Here is an 18,976-nt window from a genome sequence, read left to right on the forward strand (position 1 = left end):
GATGTTGAATTCATCATGAGAAGGTTAGCAGATAGAGATGTACGCAGAGCAACGTAAGAAGTAAGCTTCAAGAGATGTGAATCTAAATGATCATTATTTGCTGGCTGAAAGTTAATAACATCTAAACACTAACTCATTATGGTTTAAATAATGCTAGCGCTAAAAGGTATTTACCATGCATTCATCCACAAGCACCTTCGGTTCAAGTAGAGTATTTGCTTTAAATATCTGACCGTTCCATCCTCTGAAGCTAATAGAAGTTTTCTGGCCACCTGCTTTATTTAATCCCCACACCGGTGTGTTCAGACAATGAAACGTGATGCTATGGGTTGCTTCAGAGCTCAGCAAATGAAGGAAGTTCATCTGCACTTTTCCGACGCCGAACTCCAGCTGAGTTCCAAGAGAAACGCATCGTTAGACTTACAGCTGGACCATGCTGAATGACCACAGCAACGCCAAGTGACACGCACGCATAGGTGGGGTATTCAGACATAGGAGCACATACGCATGTTTATGCACTGAGGTCAAAGCCAAAGAACACAATTTGTAATTTTCAGGAGAGCTTTAAGGCTCTATTAAAATGATTGCTATAAACAGAAGCTTTATGGGACACTTTCAAAGCTTAAATCTAAACATTTGCTAATGCTTACAATATCTTTGAAACACAGCTGGGCAGAAAACATTACTTTGAAATAAGGAAATGGAAACAAATTATTTTGTAATTCAAAGAAAGATGTTAACAACTGGAGTGTTTTAACTGCAGCCACACCATTCTGCTGTTTACCTTAGACCACAGGTTCTGGCAATGCCCACATCCAATTAAAAATCCAAACATTTCATACGATCATAGAATGGTTTGGGTTGGAAGGACCCTCAAAGCCCATCCAGTCCCACCCCTGCCATGGGCAGGAACACCTCCCACTGCATGAGGGGCTCCAAGCCCCATCCAACCTGGCCTGGAACCCCACCAGGGATGGGGCAGCCCCCACTGCTCTGGGCAACCTGGGCCAGGGCCTCCCCACCCTCTCAGGAGAACATTTCTCCCTTAGATCTCATCTCAATCTCCCCTCTTTCAGCTTAAAACTGTTCCCCCCTCATCCTCTCCCTGCAATCTCTTATCAAGAGCCCCTCCTCAGCTTTCCTGGAGCCCCTTTCAGCACTCAAAGGTTCGTCTAATGTCTCCCCAGAGCCTTCTCTTCTCTAGGCTGAACAACCCCAACTCCCTCAGCCTATCTTCACATTGGAGCTGCTGCAGCCCCTGGATCATCTTTGTGGGCGATCATCTTGTAAGCATACTTTGATTTTAGACAAATATTTAGTTATTCATTACCCAAAAAGAACTTCCCCAAGGCTACATGATATTCAGGGATCTTCCAAATGTAGGGATGCTTATGGGAACTTCATGTTATTTCTGATGCTCTCCTGTGACTACAGTGCATAAGCAAAACTCCACAAATATAACATTCCTGTTCCTAAGGGTTTTAGGACTACATGGAGTAGTGACAAAGAAACCAGTCTCTGCCTAATGGTATTTAAAAGCAGCTCAATGATGAAAAGTAGTCATAATTTTCTTCCTTCCTGTTACAATGGCCTCAGCATCTCTACACTTCGCTGCACTGAGCAATGTGTTTCTAATGGAGCTTCAAAGCATTTCAGGTTTAATGTTATTCCTTGCACAGAAAATTATAAAACAAACCAAAATAGTTCCACCAGCATGGGAAGTCAGTAAATGACCAAAGGGAGAGTTACACTCAAATGTATTGTCTCCAGAGAACCTTTAACCTCTGTAACAGAATATAACATATCCTTCCACAAAGATGTACACTAAAACCCCACTGAAATCCAGTATCTTTTCACGAGTTGGGTAACTAAGCATTCATTTGTTCAGTGTTTCAGCACAGGCACAGCCTCTCAGGAAGCAATGCATACCTTTGTCACAGAGAGCGGCGTTAAACACGTCTGACCACCTGCAGTGAAGTTGCAGAAAACTTCAATGGCATCAGAAGGACAGCCAATATTTGGGTCAATCCAGTATTTTCCTGTTAGTCCATAATCCCAGATGGAAAAGAAACCCAAAATATAATTGTTAGTAAGCAATTTGCTAAAATATTCATACTTTTTGGCAAGTATTAGATATATTATATTGTTATATTAGAAGAAGCTTCTCCAATTGAGGATGTTCTATCTCCCTATAGCGTCAATAGGAAACAAAAGCAAAGGAACATGAAGCCATTTCACTATTATAATTCTAATAATAACATATACTGAGCAGAATGATAATAACCATTCAAATTTTGATTTCATATACAATAACTTCTGAATACTGTCATAGCTTCAAAAATGTTTTCTTTTTCGACAGCTAAATAGTGAGAACAAATGGTATTTTCAGTCCGCTCTTTCTGTATTAAATCATAGAATCATCGAATGGTTTGGGTTGGAAGGGACCTGAAAGTCCATCCAGTCCATCAAGAGCACTTCCCCAGCTTTCCTGGAGCCCCTTTCAGTCCTGGAAGCTGCTCTAGGGTCTCCCCAGAGCCTTCTCTTCTCCAGGCTGAACAACCTCAAAGCTCTCCACCTGTTAAAACTTAACTTTATTTATTTGGTTCTGGCTTTATCCAGGGAATATATTCAGGAATGTAAAATATGAACCGAAGTTGTCTTGGTGTTATAACATCTGGAAGGTCCTTTCTTTCTCCACAATCTTTCTCTGATCAGACACTTGTGCATGACATACCCAAATGATGGTAATAAGGAACATTTGCCATCGTCAGCTGATGGGATTTGGTCCAGTAAAAGAAAAAGGACACATGCAAATTAGATCCAGATTTAGCTTCCCTTAATTTCTGGTTCAACATAGGTGAGCCTGTGCTCTACGATTTGTATGGGTGTGTGTAATCTTCTGAAGTGGAGGATTTTGTCAGTGACCTCTGTGGCCCTAAAGGACCAAGAGGAGATTTAGGAAAGCTCAGCTCTAATAAAGTTTAGGCTTATCTTTACCAAAGGCCTAAAGAATTGATCCATCTTCTCATATGCCATAGAACAGTGATTTCCCTGTAATCTCTAACTTTATCTCCCATTTCCTCCTTATCTCCTTAATGCTAATGCTTTACAACAGGGATATTTACAGGTATTTATTATTTCATTAGCCACTCAGAAACTGAATTGTGTCACCATATTGACATTACCGGATTCAATAATTGGTTTTGATTTGAAATATGAATTCAGGATCTTCTGGGATACAACAACTGTCAGCGTATCTGACAGTGATAGGGTTTGTGCACGGATTTCACATTAGGAATCTTGAGCGTGATCAACACACAATTCATTGCAGATTAACTATAAACACTTGGGAATCTTTTAATCACAAAATTGGATTTGGTTTCAAGTTTTCTGGACACTTTTGTGTACTCGTATATAGGATCTGTCACCAGCATCTGCTTAATATTGATGGCTATGTACTTTCATCTTTACAATTCAGAAAGTTTATCTTAAACAAAGATAAGATAAATACAGCTGTGACAGGTACACTGCAACAGAATATAATAAAAACATCTACACAACCGAATTTTGATGTAGAAAGCAATGTTTGAAGCAACCCCTTTCAAAGCTCAGTTGCGTTCAAGCTATAAGGAAAGCAAACACTTACCGTCTGCCACTTTATGTTCACAGTTGAGCAAATCCCTGCAGATGCGCGCTGGGTTCTCCCGCGTGCCAAGGGGGTTCTTGATGCTGTGCAGTAAATTGCTAAGGTAGTGCAGCGTTTTGAATATCTCTGTACTGTGGTCTAGTAAAGTTACTTCAGTGTTCTGGTATTTCTGCCCAGGGACATTACCATGAGGAAGTTATCACAGCAATGGCAAAAATCAAACAGCCATTAAATAGCCAGAGAGAAGGAAAGTATTTATAATGCATGCAATCAGCCATATCGAACAGGGTAAGAATAGCATATTCCAATAAACAAATTAGTACATTTTATTAAAGTTACCAGAGCCGGGAAGTTACAGGCAGGTTAAGATCATGCAAATACATTATTATGACATAAAAATGGGAATAGAAGAGGAAAAAAAGAAAAAGAAGAAAAAAAATTAGTGCATTTTTAAAGCATACTTGGCAGTTTCAGATTTTCATAGAATAGTTTGGGTTGGAAGGGACCTAAAAGATCATCCAGTTCCAACCCCCCCTGCTATGGGCAGGGGCATCCCACCGGATCAGGCTGCCCAAGGCCCATCCAACCTGGCCTGGAACACCTCCAGGTTCGAGTGAACAGTGACATCTCTTCTTAGACCTAACCTAGAAAATACATGCAAATGTATTTGACTTCACCCACGTAAGGAATTGTCTTGCAGTCAGTGGGACCACTCACTAGCATATATGTCAGTGGTTTTGGGATCAAGGCCTAAATGTCGCTGTCACAGAATCATGGAGTGGTTTGGGTCAGAAGGGACCTCAAAGCCCATCCATTTCCAACCCCCGGCCATGGGCAGGGACACCTCCCACTGGATCGGGGTGCTCCAAGCCCGATAGCTCATCGTCTGTGGCTGAGCAGACACAGTTCAATAGGTGTGACAGTCAGTAAAGTTCTGTTAGTGCCAACCATGCCAAAAAGGTAGAACTGCTGTCGTCTTTAACTTCTTTTTCAATTGTATCCTACAAATTCTAGCACAATTAATTGTATTCCACAACAATTACTCGCTATCTGTGACTCATTTTAAATTGTCTTTGTAAAGAAGCCCTGTTCTTCACTCAATAGAATCATCATTACATCCCCTGTATGACAACATAACTGCATTGAAATACATTACCTCCATCTGCAGTGCAGCATTTGAATCAAGCAATGCTCGAACAGCAGCATTGATGTCCACTTGTTTCTGAAAAAAGACATTTCAGAATATAAAAAACATGAAGAAGACTATTCTAAAAGATAGGTGATAAATTCTTTGAGCACTGTAGCAACATACACGATAGCTCTGTTATTTCATCATTTTAGGAAATAATTTATTGTAAACACTTACTTTTAAAATAGGGTCTTGCCTTCCTTTTCCAAAGCACGCAAGCATGCGTACAGAAAAAGCATAATTGAGTTTTGTTAGCACCCCTATATCCAATCTAATCATCATACTCCTGGAAAAAAATACTATAATAATTGCTACAGACATAATTGTTCCAACTTAGTCTTCCCAGGCATTTAATTTCCCTACTTAAGAAAACCAATCCAGGTAAGTACGAAAGGGTGCTACGCCTTTACAAAGCAGCACACGCAGAATATCTCAGTCAGCAGCTGACAGATCAAGTCGTCTTCGTGATGGATGAACGAATACCAAGACTGGCAAATCAGGCTCTGAAGGAGGGAGACCCTCCTTTCTTGTGTATTGTCATTCTCTGTGCTTTGTGTGAGGTCTATACTCCACCCAGTCAGCAGGTTTATTTATTTTTAAAGAATTAAGTCAGCCATAACATCTAGATCTTGCGATTTGTATCTATACAGTCTTAGGACACTTCATAGAAACGTTAAGGTTGGAAAAGACTTCTAAGATCCAGTCCAACCATCAACACAACCCCACCATGCCTACTAAACCAGGTCCCAAAGTGCCACATCTACAGGTTTTTTGAACACCTCCAGGGATGGAGACTCCACCACTTCCCTGGGCAGCCTGGTCCAAAGCTTCACTACTCTTCTGGTAAATAAATGTTTCCTAATATCCAATCTAAACCTCCCCTTAAGGCCGTAATATTGCAATATTGAGCCTGACCTATCTGGCACAATCCCTTAAACTAAATCTCTGTGTGTACATAGGGAGGACATCTGGGCCAGAAATAGCACTAATTTTTCTGTTTCTATCATTCAGAGTATTCACACACAGAACAGAAGAAAAACTTGATGGAGTCTGATGTAGTTACCCCATGTCAAAATATGAGCAAATCCATGACCGTTGCCCATTAAGGGTCAACAGAATGGCAGAAGAGAGTGACATTCAAAAAAAAGGTAAGAAATGTATTACTGTTATGATGGAAATTGTAGAAAAACATATTTGTGTTTCATGTGCAGTGATGGAACAATCAATGCATCTGAAGAGGATCCTGCTGTTATCACTTGCAATAAAGGACTGTATTGTAGGTTAGGGTTGTTATAAAACTTACTCTTGGTCCTGGTGGTCCAGGTGGTCCCTGGAAAACAGGGAAAAACAGGTATTAGGTGCTTCACATTTTTACACAACACAATCATAACAGAAAAATACAGGTATGGCTTTTTATGCACTTACAGGTGGTCCTGGCTGCCCCTGTGGTCCCTGAGGCCCCTAGAAGAAATGGAGATAAAATGCAACAATTAGAGATTAACATCTCTGGTTTTAGATTTATGTATTTTTTAAATCACAAAACGTGACGAAGCATACAATGGAGAAGATGTGATAATTGTTTTGGTAAAGCTGTAGATTATTAGCTACTATTGTTGAAGTTTGAGATTTGCCTTAGGGTTGGAAATGGACCCTCCCAAACCCAATACCTCCATCTGAATTATCCTCTCTTTGAGCAATTAATCACATTGAGATGGAACGATTAGGAATATCTACTAATATACAGTGATACTTGTGTTCTGTTAGATTCTCCAATCTCTGTACACTCAAAGCCTCTAGGAGCTGCTGAAACATAAAAAATAGCAAGAACGATGACAAGGAAAACAATAGGTGGCAGTGTCTTAATGTGAGCAAAAGAGAATCCTAGACCGGTTTGGGTTGGGAGGGACCTTACAGCCCATCCAGTTCCACCCCTGCCATGGGCCCCATCCAACCTGAACTGAAGGCACAGGCCAGATTTGCACCGCGTACTAGTAAAATCTTTTAACATAAATGAGTTAATTTAAGCAAAACACTATGCACTGCTGCTTGTACCCATTATTCGAGCACAATAAGCCGTTCCAGCAAAAGCCCTCTTACATCAATAGCGTGAACGCTAGCACTAAGTCTCTGCCAGCAGAGAAATAATCTTATCTGACATGGTCACGCTGACAACTATTGCGAAACCAATCTGGTCAAAGAGATATTAAGTTGTAAACCATTTAATATAGTAATAAGTATTCCTGCTGTGAAATTTCACAGCAAGATCTCCAGGAGGGTCACTGCACGCTGCAACTGATGACCTTGGGCTATGCTTCAAGGTGCCACCAGCACAGCTGGAAATGGTAAAAGAAAGGCCAGAGTCAATCTTACATTGATTCACGGCTGTTTTAAAAAGGATCTCAATGCAGAAAAGACTCATCTAGTTCTTAAGTCGCTGAGGCTCCAAATTTTTCAGTTAGATAAATTATCAGAATACCAGCTGCATTTCCTACTGCGGGTCCTGAGGACAGGAAGGACATGGAGCTGTTGGAGCGAGTCCAGAGGAGGCCACAAAGATGATCCGAGGGCCGAAGAACCTCCTCTACAAGGCCAGACTGAGACAGTTGGGGTTGCTCGGCCTGGAGAAGAGAAGGCTCCAGGGAGACCTTAGAGCAGCTTCCAGGACTGAAGGGGCTCCAGGAAAGCTGGGGAGGGGCTATGGATTGGGGATTGCAGGGAGAGGATGGGGAAAAGATGGCTTAAAGCCCCTTCTATATAAGTACAAGTGGATGAAGCATAGATAAATAGGTCAGGATGCCTCAGTTGAAAAGCTGTTAATATTTACAGTCCTTAAGAGTTTATGCTATTAAAGTCATCCTTGTTAAGTTTCAGAAGATCATCTCCCTGAACACTCAGAAATAGCTTCAGCTTCGCTTCTCCCCATTCTAAAAAATCCACTGGAATGTCTAAATCTCGGCCCCCAGCACAGGGACACGGATTCACCAGCGAGCAGTGCTCACGCAGGGACAAATGCTGAAGACTTTGCGCCTTGCCTTGGTGTTGGCATCATTAAGGCCTGACCCAAGATGAACAAGCCTGTCCTTAGACTGGGAAATTCACTTCTTATGTTTCTTTATCACACTTTGTCTTTCATTTTATACTAAATAGACATCACTGAGCATGCTCATGCAGTTAATAGTATATTCCCATGGGACAACAGCCTTCCAGTACTGAAAGGGACTGCAAGAGGCTCCAGAAAAGCTGGGGCGGGACTCTTGATGAGGGAGCACAGGGACAGGATGAGGGGGAATGGGCTTTAAGCTGCAGGAGGAGAGATTGTGATCAGATATTAGGAGATTTAGACATTCCAGTGGATTTTTCAGATGACTGAGTGCTTCAGCTAATAGTCTCGTTCTTGGCATGTGTCACAGTTTTTAGACTCCAAAAGTCTTGGGATGAGAACAGCTCAAATTTGTAGTGGTTTCTGTGATAGAACTCAAATATCATTTCAAATAATCAAAACCTGCACTGCTCTAATGAATTGAAGGTATTTTGCAAAAGAGGAATGTGATTTGTCTTAATTCAGTTTCCTTGCCAATAAACCCCATGTGAATAAAAGGTAAATGTTGAATGATATTTGTTAACAATAATCAACTACTTCTGGGGAGATTACATTTTTAAAGTACTGGAAGTGTTCAAAGCCAGGTTGGATGGGACTTGGAGTGATGGGATCCAGTGGGAGGTGTCCCTGCCCATGGCAGGGGTGGAACTGGGTGATATTTAAGGTCCTTTCCAATCCAAACCATTCTTTGATTCTATGATCATGAAAAAAAATATTAAGAAAATGAAATACACTTTCAGAAATGTCAGAAACCTGAAACAGTATTCCAAAAGGTATTTTCTGTTTTTCTCAATGTTTCAATCACAGCTACAGGAATGTTTTGAATTGCAAAATAATTTAGATTAAAATTTTTCAACAAACATGTTTCGGACTCATCAATTTTTCTCCAGAAACAGCCTACAGGACCTGAACTTTAGTTCACCAAAGACAGATGATTTTACATTCCATTTTTTTCAGGGAGTAACAGATATTTCTTTCTAGCAATGAATGCTGTGCCCCTGACAGACTGAAAACTTGTTATCAGAACTTGAACTGCTATAAAAAAGTTAATTTTTTTTTGTGATCCTAGCAAGAATGATAATATCCACTTTAAAGGTATCAATTCAAACTGGGAATACACACTTGGATGAAAATAATTCTCTCCCCTTTGTATCTGAAAAGAAGTTAACAAGTTAAAGTAAATCCTTTTCTTGGCTACATATCGTAAACTAATGCCACTGGGCATGATTTAAAATGAAACATTCTTCTTCTGAAGAATACAGATTAAGTCATCTTGATGAATTACGAACTTATTTGGGAAATAACTTCTTAAACACCAACCCCAAAGATGGAAACAGGTGTTCACTGTTTTGGATGGGGTTTATTTTATTAGGACCATGGTCAGGGTTGCTCCAAGACCCATCCAACCTGGCCTGGAACCCCTCCAGGGATGGGGCAGCCACCACTGCTCTGGGCACCCTGGGCCAGGGCCTCCTCACACTCACAGCAAAACATTTCTTTCTAAGATCTCCCCTCTTTCAGTGCTGAGGACTCCAGAACTGGACACAGGGCTCCAGTTGAGGTCTCACGAGAATGGAGCAGAGGGGCAGAATCCCCTCTCTCCCCCTGCTGGTCCCACTGCTTTGGATACAGCCCAGGACATGGTTGGTTTTTGGGCTGTGAGCACACATTGCTGGCTCATACTGAGCTTCTCATCCACCAGCATCCCAAGCCCTTCTCCTCAGGGCTGCTCTCAATCCATTCTCCACTCAGCCTGTAATTGTGCTGGGAATTTTTCTTTTAGATCTGTACTGGGATAGATTTGAACTACGTGACTGCTGTATGACCAGGGGCCACTCTGCCTATCAGCCCGCACTGGGCATAGCTTCGTAAGTCAGCTTGGACAAGAAAATGTCAGACTTTTGACTCGTGCTACTGGCTTTCTTGGCCAGCACTCTCCAGGAGCACAACACGACTGTCTGGCATTCAGAGCATGCAAGACTACATTCAGAGTAATGCAGGAATACTTTTTACACAGCCAAAAAATACGAAAGCACAAAAGTTGTTTCATCTTACCATTTCACCCCTTCTGCCCTTCTCACCTCTTGGCCCCTGTAAGAAAGAGAAGCTGTTAATCCAGTAGGCTTTCTAGTCACCTATGCTGCAATAAGCAAGTCAACATCCACGGAGTTACACTGCTCGCACGAGAAGTCCAGTCTCGTCTACAGAAGAGTTTACAGCTCTGGGACTTTAATTCTTCTGTACGATTAAAAAAAATAAATGACGTGAAAACATGTTTTAATTCACAGACTCATGGAATAGTTTGGGTCAGAAGGGACCTCAAAGCCCATCCAGTCCCACCCCTGCCATGGGCAGGGACACCTCCCACGGGATCAGGGGCTCCAAGCCCCATCCAACCTGGCCTGGAACCCCTCCAGGGATGGGGCAGCCACCGCTGCTCTGGGCAACCTGGGCCAGGGCCTTACCATCTTCCATATGTGGAAAACCAACTGTTATCTTCAGATTGGAAATACATTTTTCTCAGTAATTTTAACTGTATTCTCCCCGTCAATCACTGTACTCTCTGTAATTTGATCCATAAAAATAGATTCAACATTTTAAGAGCTAAGAATCATAGAAAGGTTTGGTTTGAAAAGACCTTTGAGATCAAGTCCAACCACACCTGTCCACTACTAAACCACATCCCCGAGCACCTCATCCACCCATCCTTTAAGCACCTTCAGGGATGGTGACTCAAATTCCCTGGGCAGCCTCGGTGCTCTCCACCACTGAAGAAATCCAGGGGCTAAATATCTGCTTTTATTAACGCGTTTGTTCAAGTCTCACAGTCAAATTAGACCGTGTTTTTCTGTCTCCGTGGCATTTTTACCCAGTTTCGTACTTAAATTGTTTTTCTGAAGACGCTAACAATCGTACAGTTCTTCTCTGGAAGAATTTTGCATCTTGATGGCAGCCTTTCATAACACACAGAAGCAATCTTCAGCTCTAATGCTTTCTTAATGGTACTGTCAAACTATCACAGTGAATATGAAGTCTATTAAAAGCCTTTATACAAGTAAAGTTTTCCTTCTGACTGAGACTGAAAAGAGTGCAGCAACACAAAAACTAAACCACACTGAAACCAAGTGTGGATACTCTCTGGGTATGTCTGAGACCTAAGGTTGAGAAAGAACACCCAGGTGGTAGCTACTGTGTGTTGGTTTGTACCTTGACTTGCCCGCTGCCCCAGCAGACATGCCCTCCGTGTACTGGAATTAGACAGAATGCCATTGCAAGAACCCTTTTGTCATTGCTTTTTGTCACTTGTGTCACATGGAGTCACATACGGGAGCTCACCAGCTTGGTATAAGATGAAGATGATTCTGCTGGATGTTATTTGCCAATGGAAAAATGAGAATGCTGCTAATTGCAAACCAGAGTATTGAAAATAAAGGTAGGTGAAATAAATTATACAAAAGAGAAGGGAAACTTACAGCCCTGCCTGTTGGACCTGTTACGCCTTCTTGGCCAACGGGGCCAATGTATCCCTGTAAACAAGCAAAGAATTTATTAGACCATCATGGTTTTAAAGCAAAGAAAACCCTCATGATGTGTCTGGGTTTAGAGTTGCTCAGCCCACAGCCCTGGCAAATACCCAAAAGATTTCTTTCTGAATATTGCATGCACATCGCTACACAATCAGCAAGGTGATTATCTTAATAATTAATAATAGTTATGCTTGGAAAGCCCACACACGTTATTTTAGGTGCAAGTTGATGCACCGAAACCAGTGGAAACTTAAGAATTCTGATTACCTAAGTCCATGTGTTTATTGAGCTACAATCTACTATATCTTGAGATGTGTTACTACCCGTAAGAACTCTGCCAGTAAGTCCTGCTAAAATGTTGCTTTCCTGTCATTTCAAATAGAGCAAAGTCCTTATTTCCAGTATTTATCTTGTATAGGAACATTTAGAAAAAGAAAGGAGGTCCCCTAAAGCTGCTGCTCTGCATCTGGTTAACTGAAGAAATTCAGCTCTGTGATGGCAATGGAAGCAGTGAGAGAAGAACATGTGTAACAAGGCTTTCCATGACGCAAACCTTCCCCTTTTCATGTTTGTGATGCTACAAGCTGATTGTGCACTTCCCAATATTACAAATGTGCTACAGATGCTTCCACATTTTGGTGAGTAGCAAAGTAGAATGCCATGAAGGATAAACCAATGCAGGTTAGTAACCTTATAGATAAAAAGGAAATATTCATTAGAAGAGGACTACTTATTAATAATGCCTGAGCAGCACTCTGTCTTACTGCATGCAAAATTTGACTCTGCTTTCTTCTGTTGTAGGACAGAGTTATATAACCAGCATTGCTGCAAGTAAGGGTCATGGAATGGTTTTGGGTTGGAAGGGACCTCAAAGCCCATCCAGTTCCACGCCCCTGTCGTGGGCAGGGACACCTCCCTCTGGATCAGGTAGCTCAAATCCCCACCAAGAAGAAGCTTCATCCAAGAAGAAAGAGAAAGTTCAGCCTCAATAGACAAAGATATGACAGTGAGAAAGACACTTGTGGAGATAAAATTGTATTAGGAGAGCAAGCAGGGCTTGCTTTTTCCTTCAAGCTTATGAGACCCGCTCTGCTTGTGTATCTGTGCTCGTGCTGCAACCAGAGCAGCGCTGCAGTGCAGGCAAAGGGCTTCTACGAGAGACACAATCTCAGACAGAAAGGCCGGGTTAGAAGTTTCCAGCCTCGTAAATAAGAAAAGAAAATAAAGAAGTTTCTCTCAATTAAAAACATGTGCTGCTTGCAAGCCATCCTGACAATCTCTTTCATGGAGTGAAACACTTACAACTTGGCCTGTTGGACCTTTCGGGCCCAGAATTCCAACTAAGCCAATGTCCCCTGCAGGACCCTGGAAATGCAAAGGAACGGGTTAATCAAACACGGACACTGGTTATCCACTTGTTACAGTCTCTTGTCATCAGGGGAAGTAAGATAATTTCTAAAAGCACTAACAGTGAAAATACCAAGCACACTGACCCAGAACGTTCATCTTTGGACATGGAGCACACAGGTCTGCCTACAATGCACCAACAGGTAAGATAGATTGGGAACAAATTATTGTCCAAGCCAATTAATTCTATTCTTTCCTTATGTTTTCACTCGTATGAATGTCTTACAACCTAACAGAAAAGAATGAGCACGTACTTTTGGACCTGGGAATCCTTGAAACCCCATTAAACCTTGATCTCCATCTTCTCCCTGTAATAGGAGGAGGCATCCATGCTGTTACTTCATGTCAGTAATTCTTGGACTACGTGCTATACATCAACAGCTGCGATTACATACAGTCTGTCCTTTTGGTCCAGTGTCTCCTGCTGGTCCTTGGTCACCTTGTGATCCTGGATGGCCTCTCTTGCCTCGCTTTCCTGGATGACCCAGAAGCCCTTTCTCACCCTGTGGACAGGATACATCTGTTATTACAATGATGACAGTTATACGTGTACAGATTGGTTTCCTGGCAAAAGCACGGAACACGCTTTCTCTTTAAGAAATAGACCCACTCTGTTTGTTTTGTTTCTGTCAGAAATGCTTTCAATAATTGTACTAAAATGCAGACCATAGAATACTTTGGGTTGGAAGGGACCTTTACAAGTCATCTAGTTCCACCCCTCCTGCAGAAGCAGGGGCATCTTTAACTCAATTAGGTTGCTCAGAGCCCCATCCAACCGGATCCTGAATGTTTCCAGGGATGGGGCCTCCACCACCTCCCTGGGCAACCTGCAGATGTGACTTGACTGTTCCTTGACACGGGAACATACAAAACCCATCCATGTTGGATCATTTCCAGGATAGTATCTCCCACCGCAAGAACTAAAATTCACAAAATGAAATACAGAGCAGACAGTAAAATCTAAAAAGTAATCTTCTGAGCAAGTTGTGGAACTCCTAACTATTAAAAGTTTCCATCATTCCAAACAAAAAGTAGACAAGTTCGTGCAAAAGAAATCCTCTAAGGATTATCAAATACATAGAAGGCATGTCTACCTCAGGAGGTTACTGAGCTGCAAATGGGTCTGGGAATATACACCTCTCATGCTTGCTTTGAGTGTATTCTCTTTCCTAGGTGTTACCTTTCTGCTCTACTAAAGACAGACGTTTGGTCTGACTCAGCACGTCCTCTCTTGATGCTTCTTTTGTGCTACGTTTTGTGCCTCGCCTCATCTATTCCCTATATTTTTGAGATATTGCAAGAATTTCTGAGCAGGAATGACCTCCTATGGCTCCCTGTCTAGACAAAGGAGTGAAACCCAGACTGGGAGCAGTGACAACAAACACTACAAACAGTGAATACAGTTTACACTAAAATATTTTCAGGAAAAGATAAGAGACACCATTCCCTCCGCCAACTTTCAAGTAACCTCAGGTTTTAAAAACTGCGCACCAATAAAATCTCACAGATGATTTTAGATCATAGAATGACAGAATGGTTTGGGTTGGAAGGGAGCTTGAAGCCCATCCAGTTCCACCTCGCCCTGCCATGGGCAGGGACAATTCCCACTAGAAAAGATGAAAAAATCCTATTGTAAATGGAGAAAATTAACTGTAACATTTCCATTCATTGCTTCTTTTACCACTGTCTAATTAATATGATGATGTGCCGATGCCAGGTACCTGGAACTGCCTGGAAAATGGAGCACTCTCTAATTTCTTTATTTCTGACAGGGCTTAAAAAGAACAATTTAATGCTACAATAAAAGAACACCCCAGACACACTTGTTAGCCCCCAAACTTGGGATTTAGGCTCAAAATTACAGCACTTATCTGGTAATGGATCGTGTAGAATGTTCAAACCATCCAAACAGTTCTAGTACTGACAGATGTCTAAAAAAGAATGGTCAGGAAATATTTGGCCCTGAAGCTTTGAGTGGATAAATACCAAGTGCTTTGGATAGTTTCTGGAGTTGGGAATAACACCTAGATGGATGAGAACTGCGCTTTTGAATTACGGTTTATAGAAAAGGAACCGGCACAACTTGCAGTCTTACCCTTCGAATCAGTTTTGGTGTCAGTTACTCAAAGGATTTAGAGTAGTGTGGTGGTTCCATAGTCACTGGATGCAGTACGAAGAAAGCAGTATCAGTAATATGGTACCTAAACATGATCCCATGTGCGTACCTTCAGTCCAGGTGCTCCCATGGGCCCTGGCATGCCCGGCAATCCCTTGGGACCTCGAGCTCCAGGATAACCTGCCAGACCTGGTAAGCCTGACTTTCCTTTATTACCCTTGACAAATTGAAAACAAGGGATTACAAGAACAGCCAAATGTTTTTTCATTGTATAAGATCAAATCAGCCAAAGACACTTAATGCTTTCTGTAGATATGGACACACATTGATAGCACATCAAAATATATGGAAAGACAATATATATGGATCCAATAGATGGATCAGCAGTATCACCTGGATTTCTGCTAATACCCCATCATACTTAGCAGCAAAACTACATATGCTTTAACTATGGTGGATTGAGGTTTCTAAGTTATTATAGTTTCCCAAGTCACCGACCATCAGCAAAGCAAACGCTAACCAAGCCATAGTCCATTGCGGTTGTTCAGTTCCGTGTTCAAACCTCATTCTGTTCTACCCTAAATATACTGAATGATTTGGGTTGGAAGGGACCTTAAAGGTCATCTAATTCGAACCTTCAAATCCTATTATGATGTTATTTGCATGGGAGCACCCACCTAGACCTTGAGAGTCTTCTGAAACCATTCAAGAGAAATTATTATCTCTTTGGGCTTATGCAAGGCATCTTCCCGATGAGCACTCTCCTAAATAGGAATAGTTGCCCAGCTCGATAGTAAGCAATTGTCTCTCCACAGTAATTGTGCACTCATGTATCCATGGAAGCACTCCCGGCGATACCAATGACTGCTTTTACCTCCCACAGGGAATCACAGAGTGGTTTGGGTCAGAAGGGACCTTAGAGCTCATCTAGTTCCAAACCCTTGCCATGAGCAGGGACACCTCCCACTGGATCAGGTTGCTGAATCATATAGAATAGTTTATATAACACTAACATTTCTCCCAAACCTGAAAAAGCGCACGTTCAGATAAACAGCTTTTAGTGATCTCTATTTAATTCATTTCTAACTCTCTTTTGAAATATGTAGGAAGAGAGCACTAATTAATCTCTGTTAATCAGAGAAGATGATCCGTTGAGATGGTCCTTGGATCAGCATTCAGTGATTTCTGAGAATTCTGAGCTTACAATAAGGAGCTCTTGCTGATGAAAACAAGATGCAGCATTCATTCATTACATATGGGCTGAAAATAGAGTTGAGATTCACAGTATCCAATTTTTCAAGAATAAGGAACTCCATATGAAGAACAAAAGGAGACAACCTTCCCCCAGAAACATTCACAACTCAACATACTTGTTTATAAATAAATATAAATAGACACACTGATAATATTGCTATGATTGTGTTCACTCCGTAGAGATCCATACACAATAACTTTACCACAACAAGAAAGAGCAGAATGTTTGTTATGAAAATGCATGAGAACATCAGACAATAAACAAAACCAACTATTTCTAATGAAAAAACATGAGAACATGGAGTTAAGCCAAGTCTGACATGTTGAAAAATACAAAATGGAAATTTGCTATCATCCAAATGAACGTTTCTGTGATGCGATTTAGTAGAAATATACACATACATAAATATATAACTTATTTCTTGTTTTATGTGACATTCCATTAAGCATTCATAGAAATAATAGGGCTGTAGGGAACAGGATTTTTCTATTAAATGTGATTTTCAGCGCTTTTAAATATGGTATTGTGGCTTATAGCCTGATGGACTGATAAACTAACCCAGCAATATTGCTGTTCTTTTCATTCATTGTGGCAAAACTCAGTTAAAAGCCTCTCTGTTAGAGACTGGAAGGCTGCTACATATTCTTAATATGGAGTAATGGAATCTATTTTAATACGAGAGATGATATTTTGAGTGGAAAGGCAAAAATTAAGAATTCTTTGGGGTAATACTCCTCAATCCAAGCCCAAAGAATTGTAAGCACTTGAAAGAGGAGGACATTACCTCAAAATAGAGAAGGCTGGATTTGGGTCCACCTGCCCCCTACCAGCTAACGTGGTTAATTTTCTCTTCATTCAACGAGATCAGCTAATTTATACTTGCAACAGAGGTGCCTCATTTAGCACCTTGATTAATTCTCAAAGCCGAATTTAACATCCTTTTATTACAATTACTGGCCCATCTAACTAGAGGTACTGAGAAATACCTCAGGAAAGCTTGTTTCCAAGAATATTCCCAGCTATATTAAATACCTGATATTCTTTTTCACTGGTTTTGGGTACAGCTTAAGAGGAAGAGAGACATAGGTTACAAATTCAAAGAAAATAAGGAAAATGTGGGATTAACTTGGAGACTGCAAGAAACTGCCTCAGGTGGGGTTTATGGCTCATTTTTAGGAATGCAGCTATGATGACTCTCTCATAAAGAAAGTGTTTTCACTCATCTCTAGTTAATACTAACGCATGCTAATGAAATGGATCTTCTCAAAGCACATTTCCCTTATGCTAACCTTACATCCTGGCCAGAATATCAGGAGCAAAAGAAAGAAACAATAAAGAATTGGTCTGATTTTCAAGATACTCAAGGAACTGAGAATAATTCCTTTTGTTTAAATACCCCAACCTTAGAATCATAGAATGGTTTGGGTTGGAAGGGACCTTAAAGCCCACCCAGTTCCAACCCCCTGCCGTGGACAGGGGCATCTCCCACTGGATCAGGTTGCTAAAAACCTCATCCAACCTGGCCTGGAACCCCTCCAGGGATGGGGCAGCCATGAATTCTCTGGGCAAAAAATGTGTAATGCAAAATGATATAGAGAGGGGCAATCTGGAAAGCAACTTACCTTCGGGCCAGGCTGCCCTGAGAGCCCAGGCTTGCCAGCGTTGCCAGGAATGCCTTCTGGTCCAGGGTACCCAACTGCTCCTTTCTGCCCCGCTGGCCCTGGATTTCCCTTGGAGCAAATTCAAATCAAACTGTTGGTTCTCCATCTTCACCATCACAGAACTAGATTTCAGTCCCAGTATTTCCTAAACCCTACGCATTAACAGATTCAGTGACACTCATGAACACTCGCAGAGGGGGCTCGGAGTTCGGATGTTTGGTTTAAGATGTTTAACCTTAGGCTTGCTCTGTTGTGGGCTCTGAGCTGCTACAGCTGAAACCATGGGGTGACCCCTCTGCACACCAGGACTGGAAGATAGCCGAGAGCACTGATTCTTAAACTGATGCAAAGAGACCTAATGCCATAATCTCTATCCCCGTAAAAGCCCAACCCTGTGTCTTTTCAGTCATACATTTGCAAAATTATGCTATTCAAATACGTATATATCAAATACACAAACTTCTAATTAGACAAACGTGTGCAAAGCGTTGCTATATTCGCATGGAGAAACATCATGTCACATCCACCAAGGGAACAGTGATTTCTTGTTCACAATCAGTTCCCTTCAGACTAACAAGCGCTATCTTAAGGGGATTGTGGTTCTGCAGTTCTCTCTGCCTGAATGCACTTCATTTAAATCACGCTATCTACAACACAGCTCACCTGAAAAAGGACAGTTAGCACCAGCCACACAGAAGCTGAGCAGCGTGTCACCTCAACCCTAATTCTAATTTCCTCTTGCTGAAGTATCCTGCCCTTTGGATGTGCTTTTATACTTCAAGTTCTACTTTTACTGCCTGCTCCTCCTCATCGTACATCTCGCCTTTCCCTCTTCTCCTCTGCCTGCCAAACACTCTGCTCTCTGTTGGTCCTCCAGAGGGAAGAGCCAAGTGTTTACAGAAGACACACAGCTTGCTGCCTTCAAAAGGCAGTTCTTGCCCTCTGCCCAGCAGGTATCAGCTCTGTGAGGCAGCTGCATTTCTCTGCTTACTGACAACATTTTGATGTTAAGGCAGTAAAAGTTATTTACAATATGTCCTCTTGTGCTGTTATTTATTAGGGGACCAAAATTGCC

General features: G+C 41.6%; 1 protein-coding gene across 1 annotated transcript in view; it reads right to left on the bottom strand.

Moving 5' to 3' along the window:
* The window catches only part of COL24A1 (collagen type XXIV alpha 1 chain), a 115,489-nt gene that overhangs the window by 2,380 nt on the left and 94,133 nt on the right, over positions 1–18,976 (bottom strand). Inside the window, exons 47-59 of the mRNA XM_054073376.1 lie at positions 17,863–17,970; positions 15,095–15,202; positions 13,265–13,372; positions 13,124–13,177; positions 12,765–12,827; positions 11,409–11,462; positions 9,991–10,026; positions 6,261–6,296; positions 6,139–6,165; positions 4,803–4,868; positions 3,647–3,815; positions 1,930–2,039; positions 175–390 (exon numbers count right to left, since the gene is read on the bottom strand). Of these exons, the coding sequence (XP_053929351.1) occupies positions 175–390; positions 1,930–2,039; positions 3,647–3,815; positions 4,803–4,868; positions 6,139–6,165; positions 6,261–6,296; positions 9,991–10,026; positions 11,409–11,462; positions 12,765–12,827; positions 13,124–13,177; positions 13,265–13,372; positions 15,095–15,202; positions 17,863–17,970 (1,155 nt within the window). The remainder of the gene's footprint in view (positions 1–174; positions 391–1,929; positions 2,040–3,646; positions 3,816–4,802; positions 4,869–6,138; positions 6,166–6,260; positions 6,297–9,990; positions 10,027–11,408; positions 11,463–12,764; positions 12,828–13,123; positions 13,178–13,264; positions 13,373–15,094; positions 15,203–17,862; positions 17,971–18,976) is intronic.

This window comes from Cuculus canorus, chromosome 8 (genome assembly GCF_017976375.1).
Source record: "Cuculus canorus isolate bCucCan1 chromosome 8, bCucCan1.pri, whole genome shotgun sequence".
Taxonomy (NCBI): domain Eukaryota; kingdom Metazoa; phylum Chordata; class Aves; order Cuculiformes; family Cuculidae; genus Cuculus; species Cuculus canorus.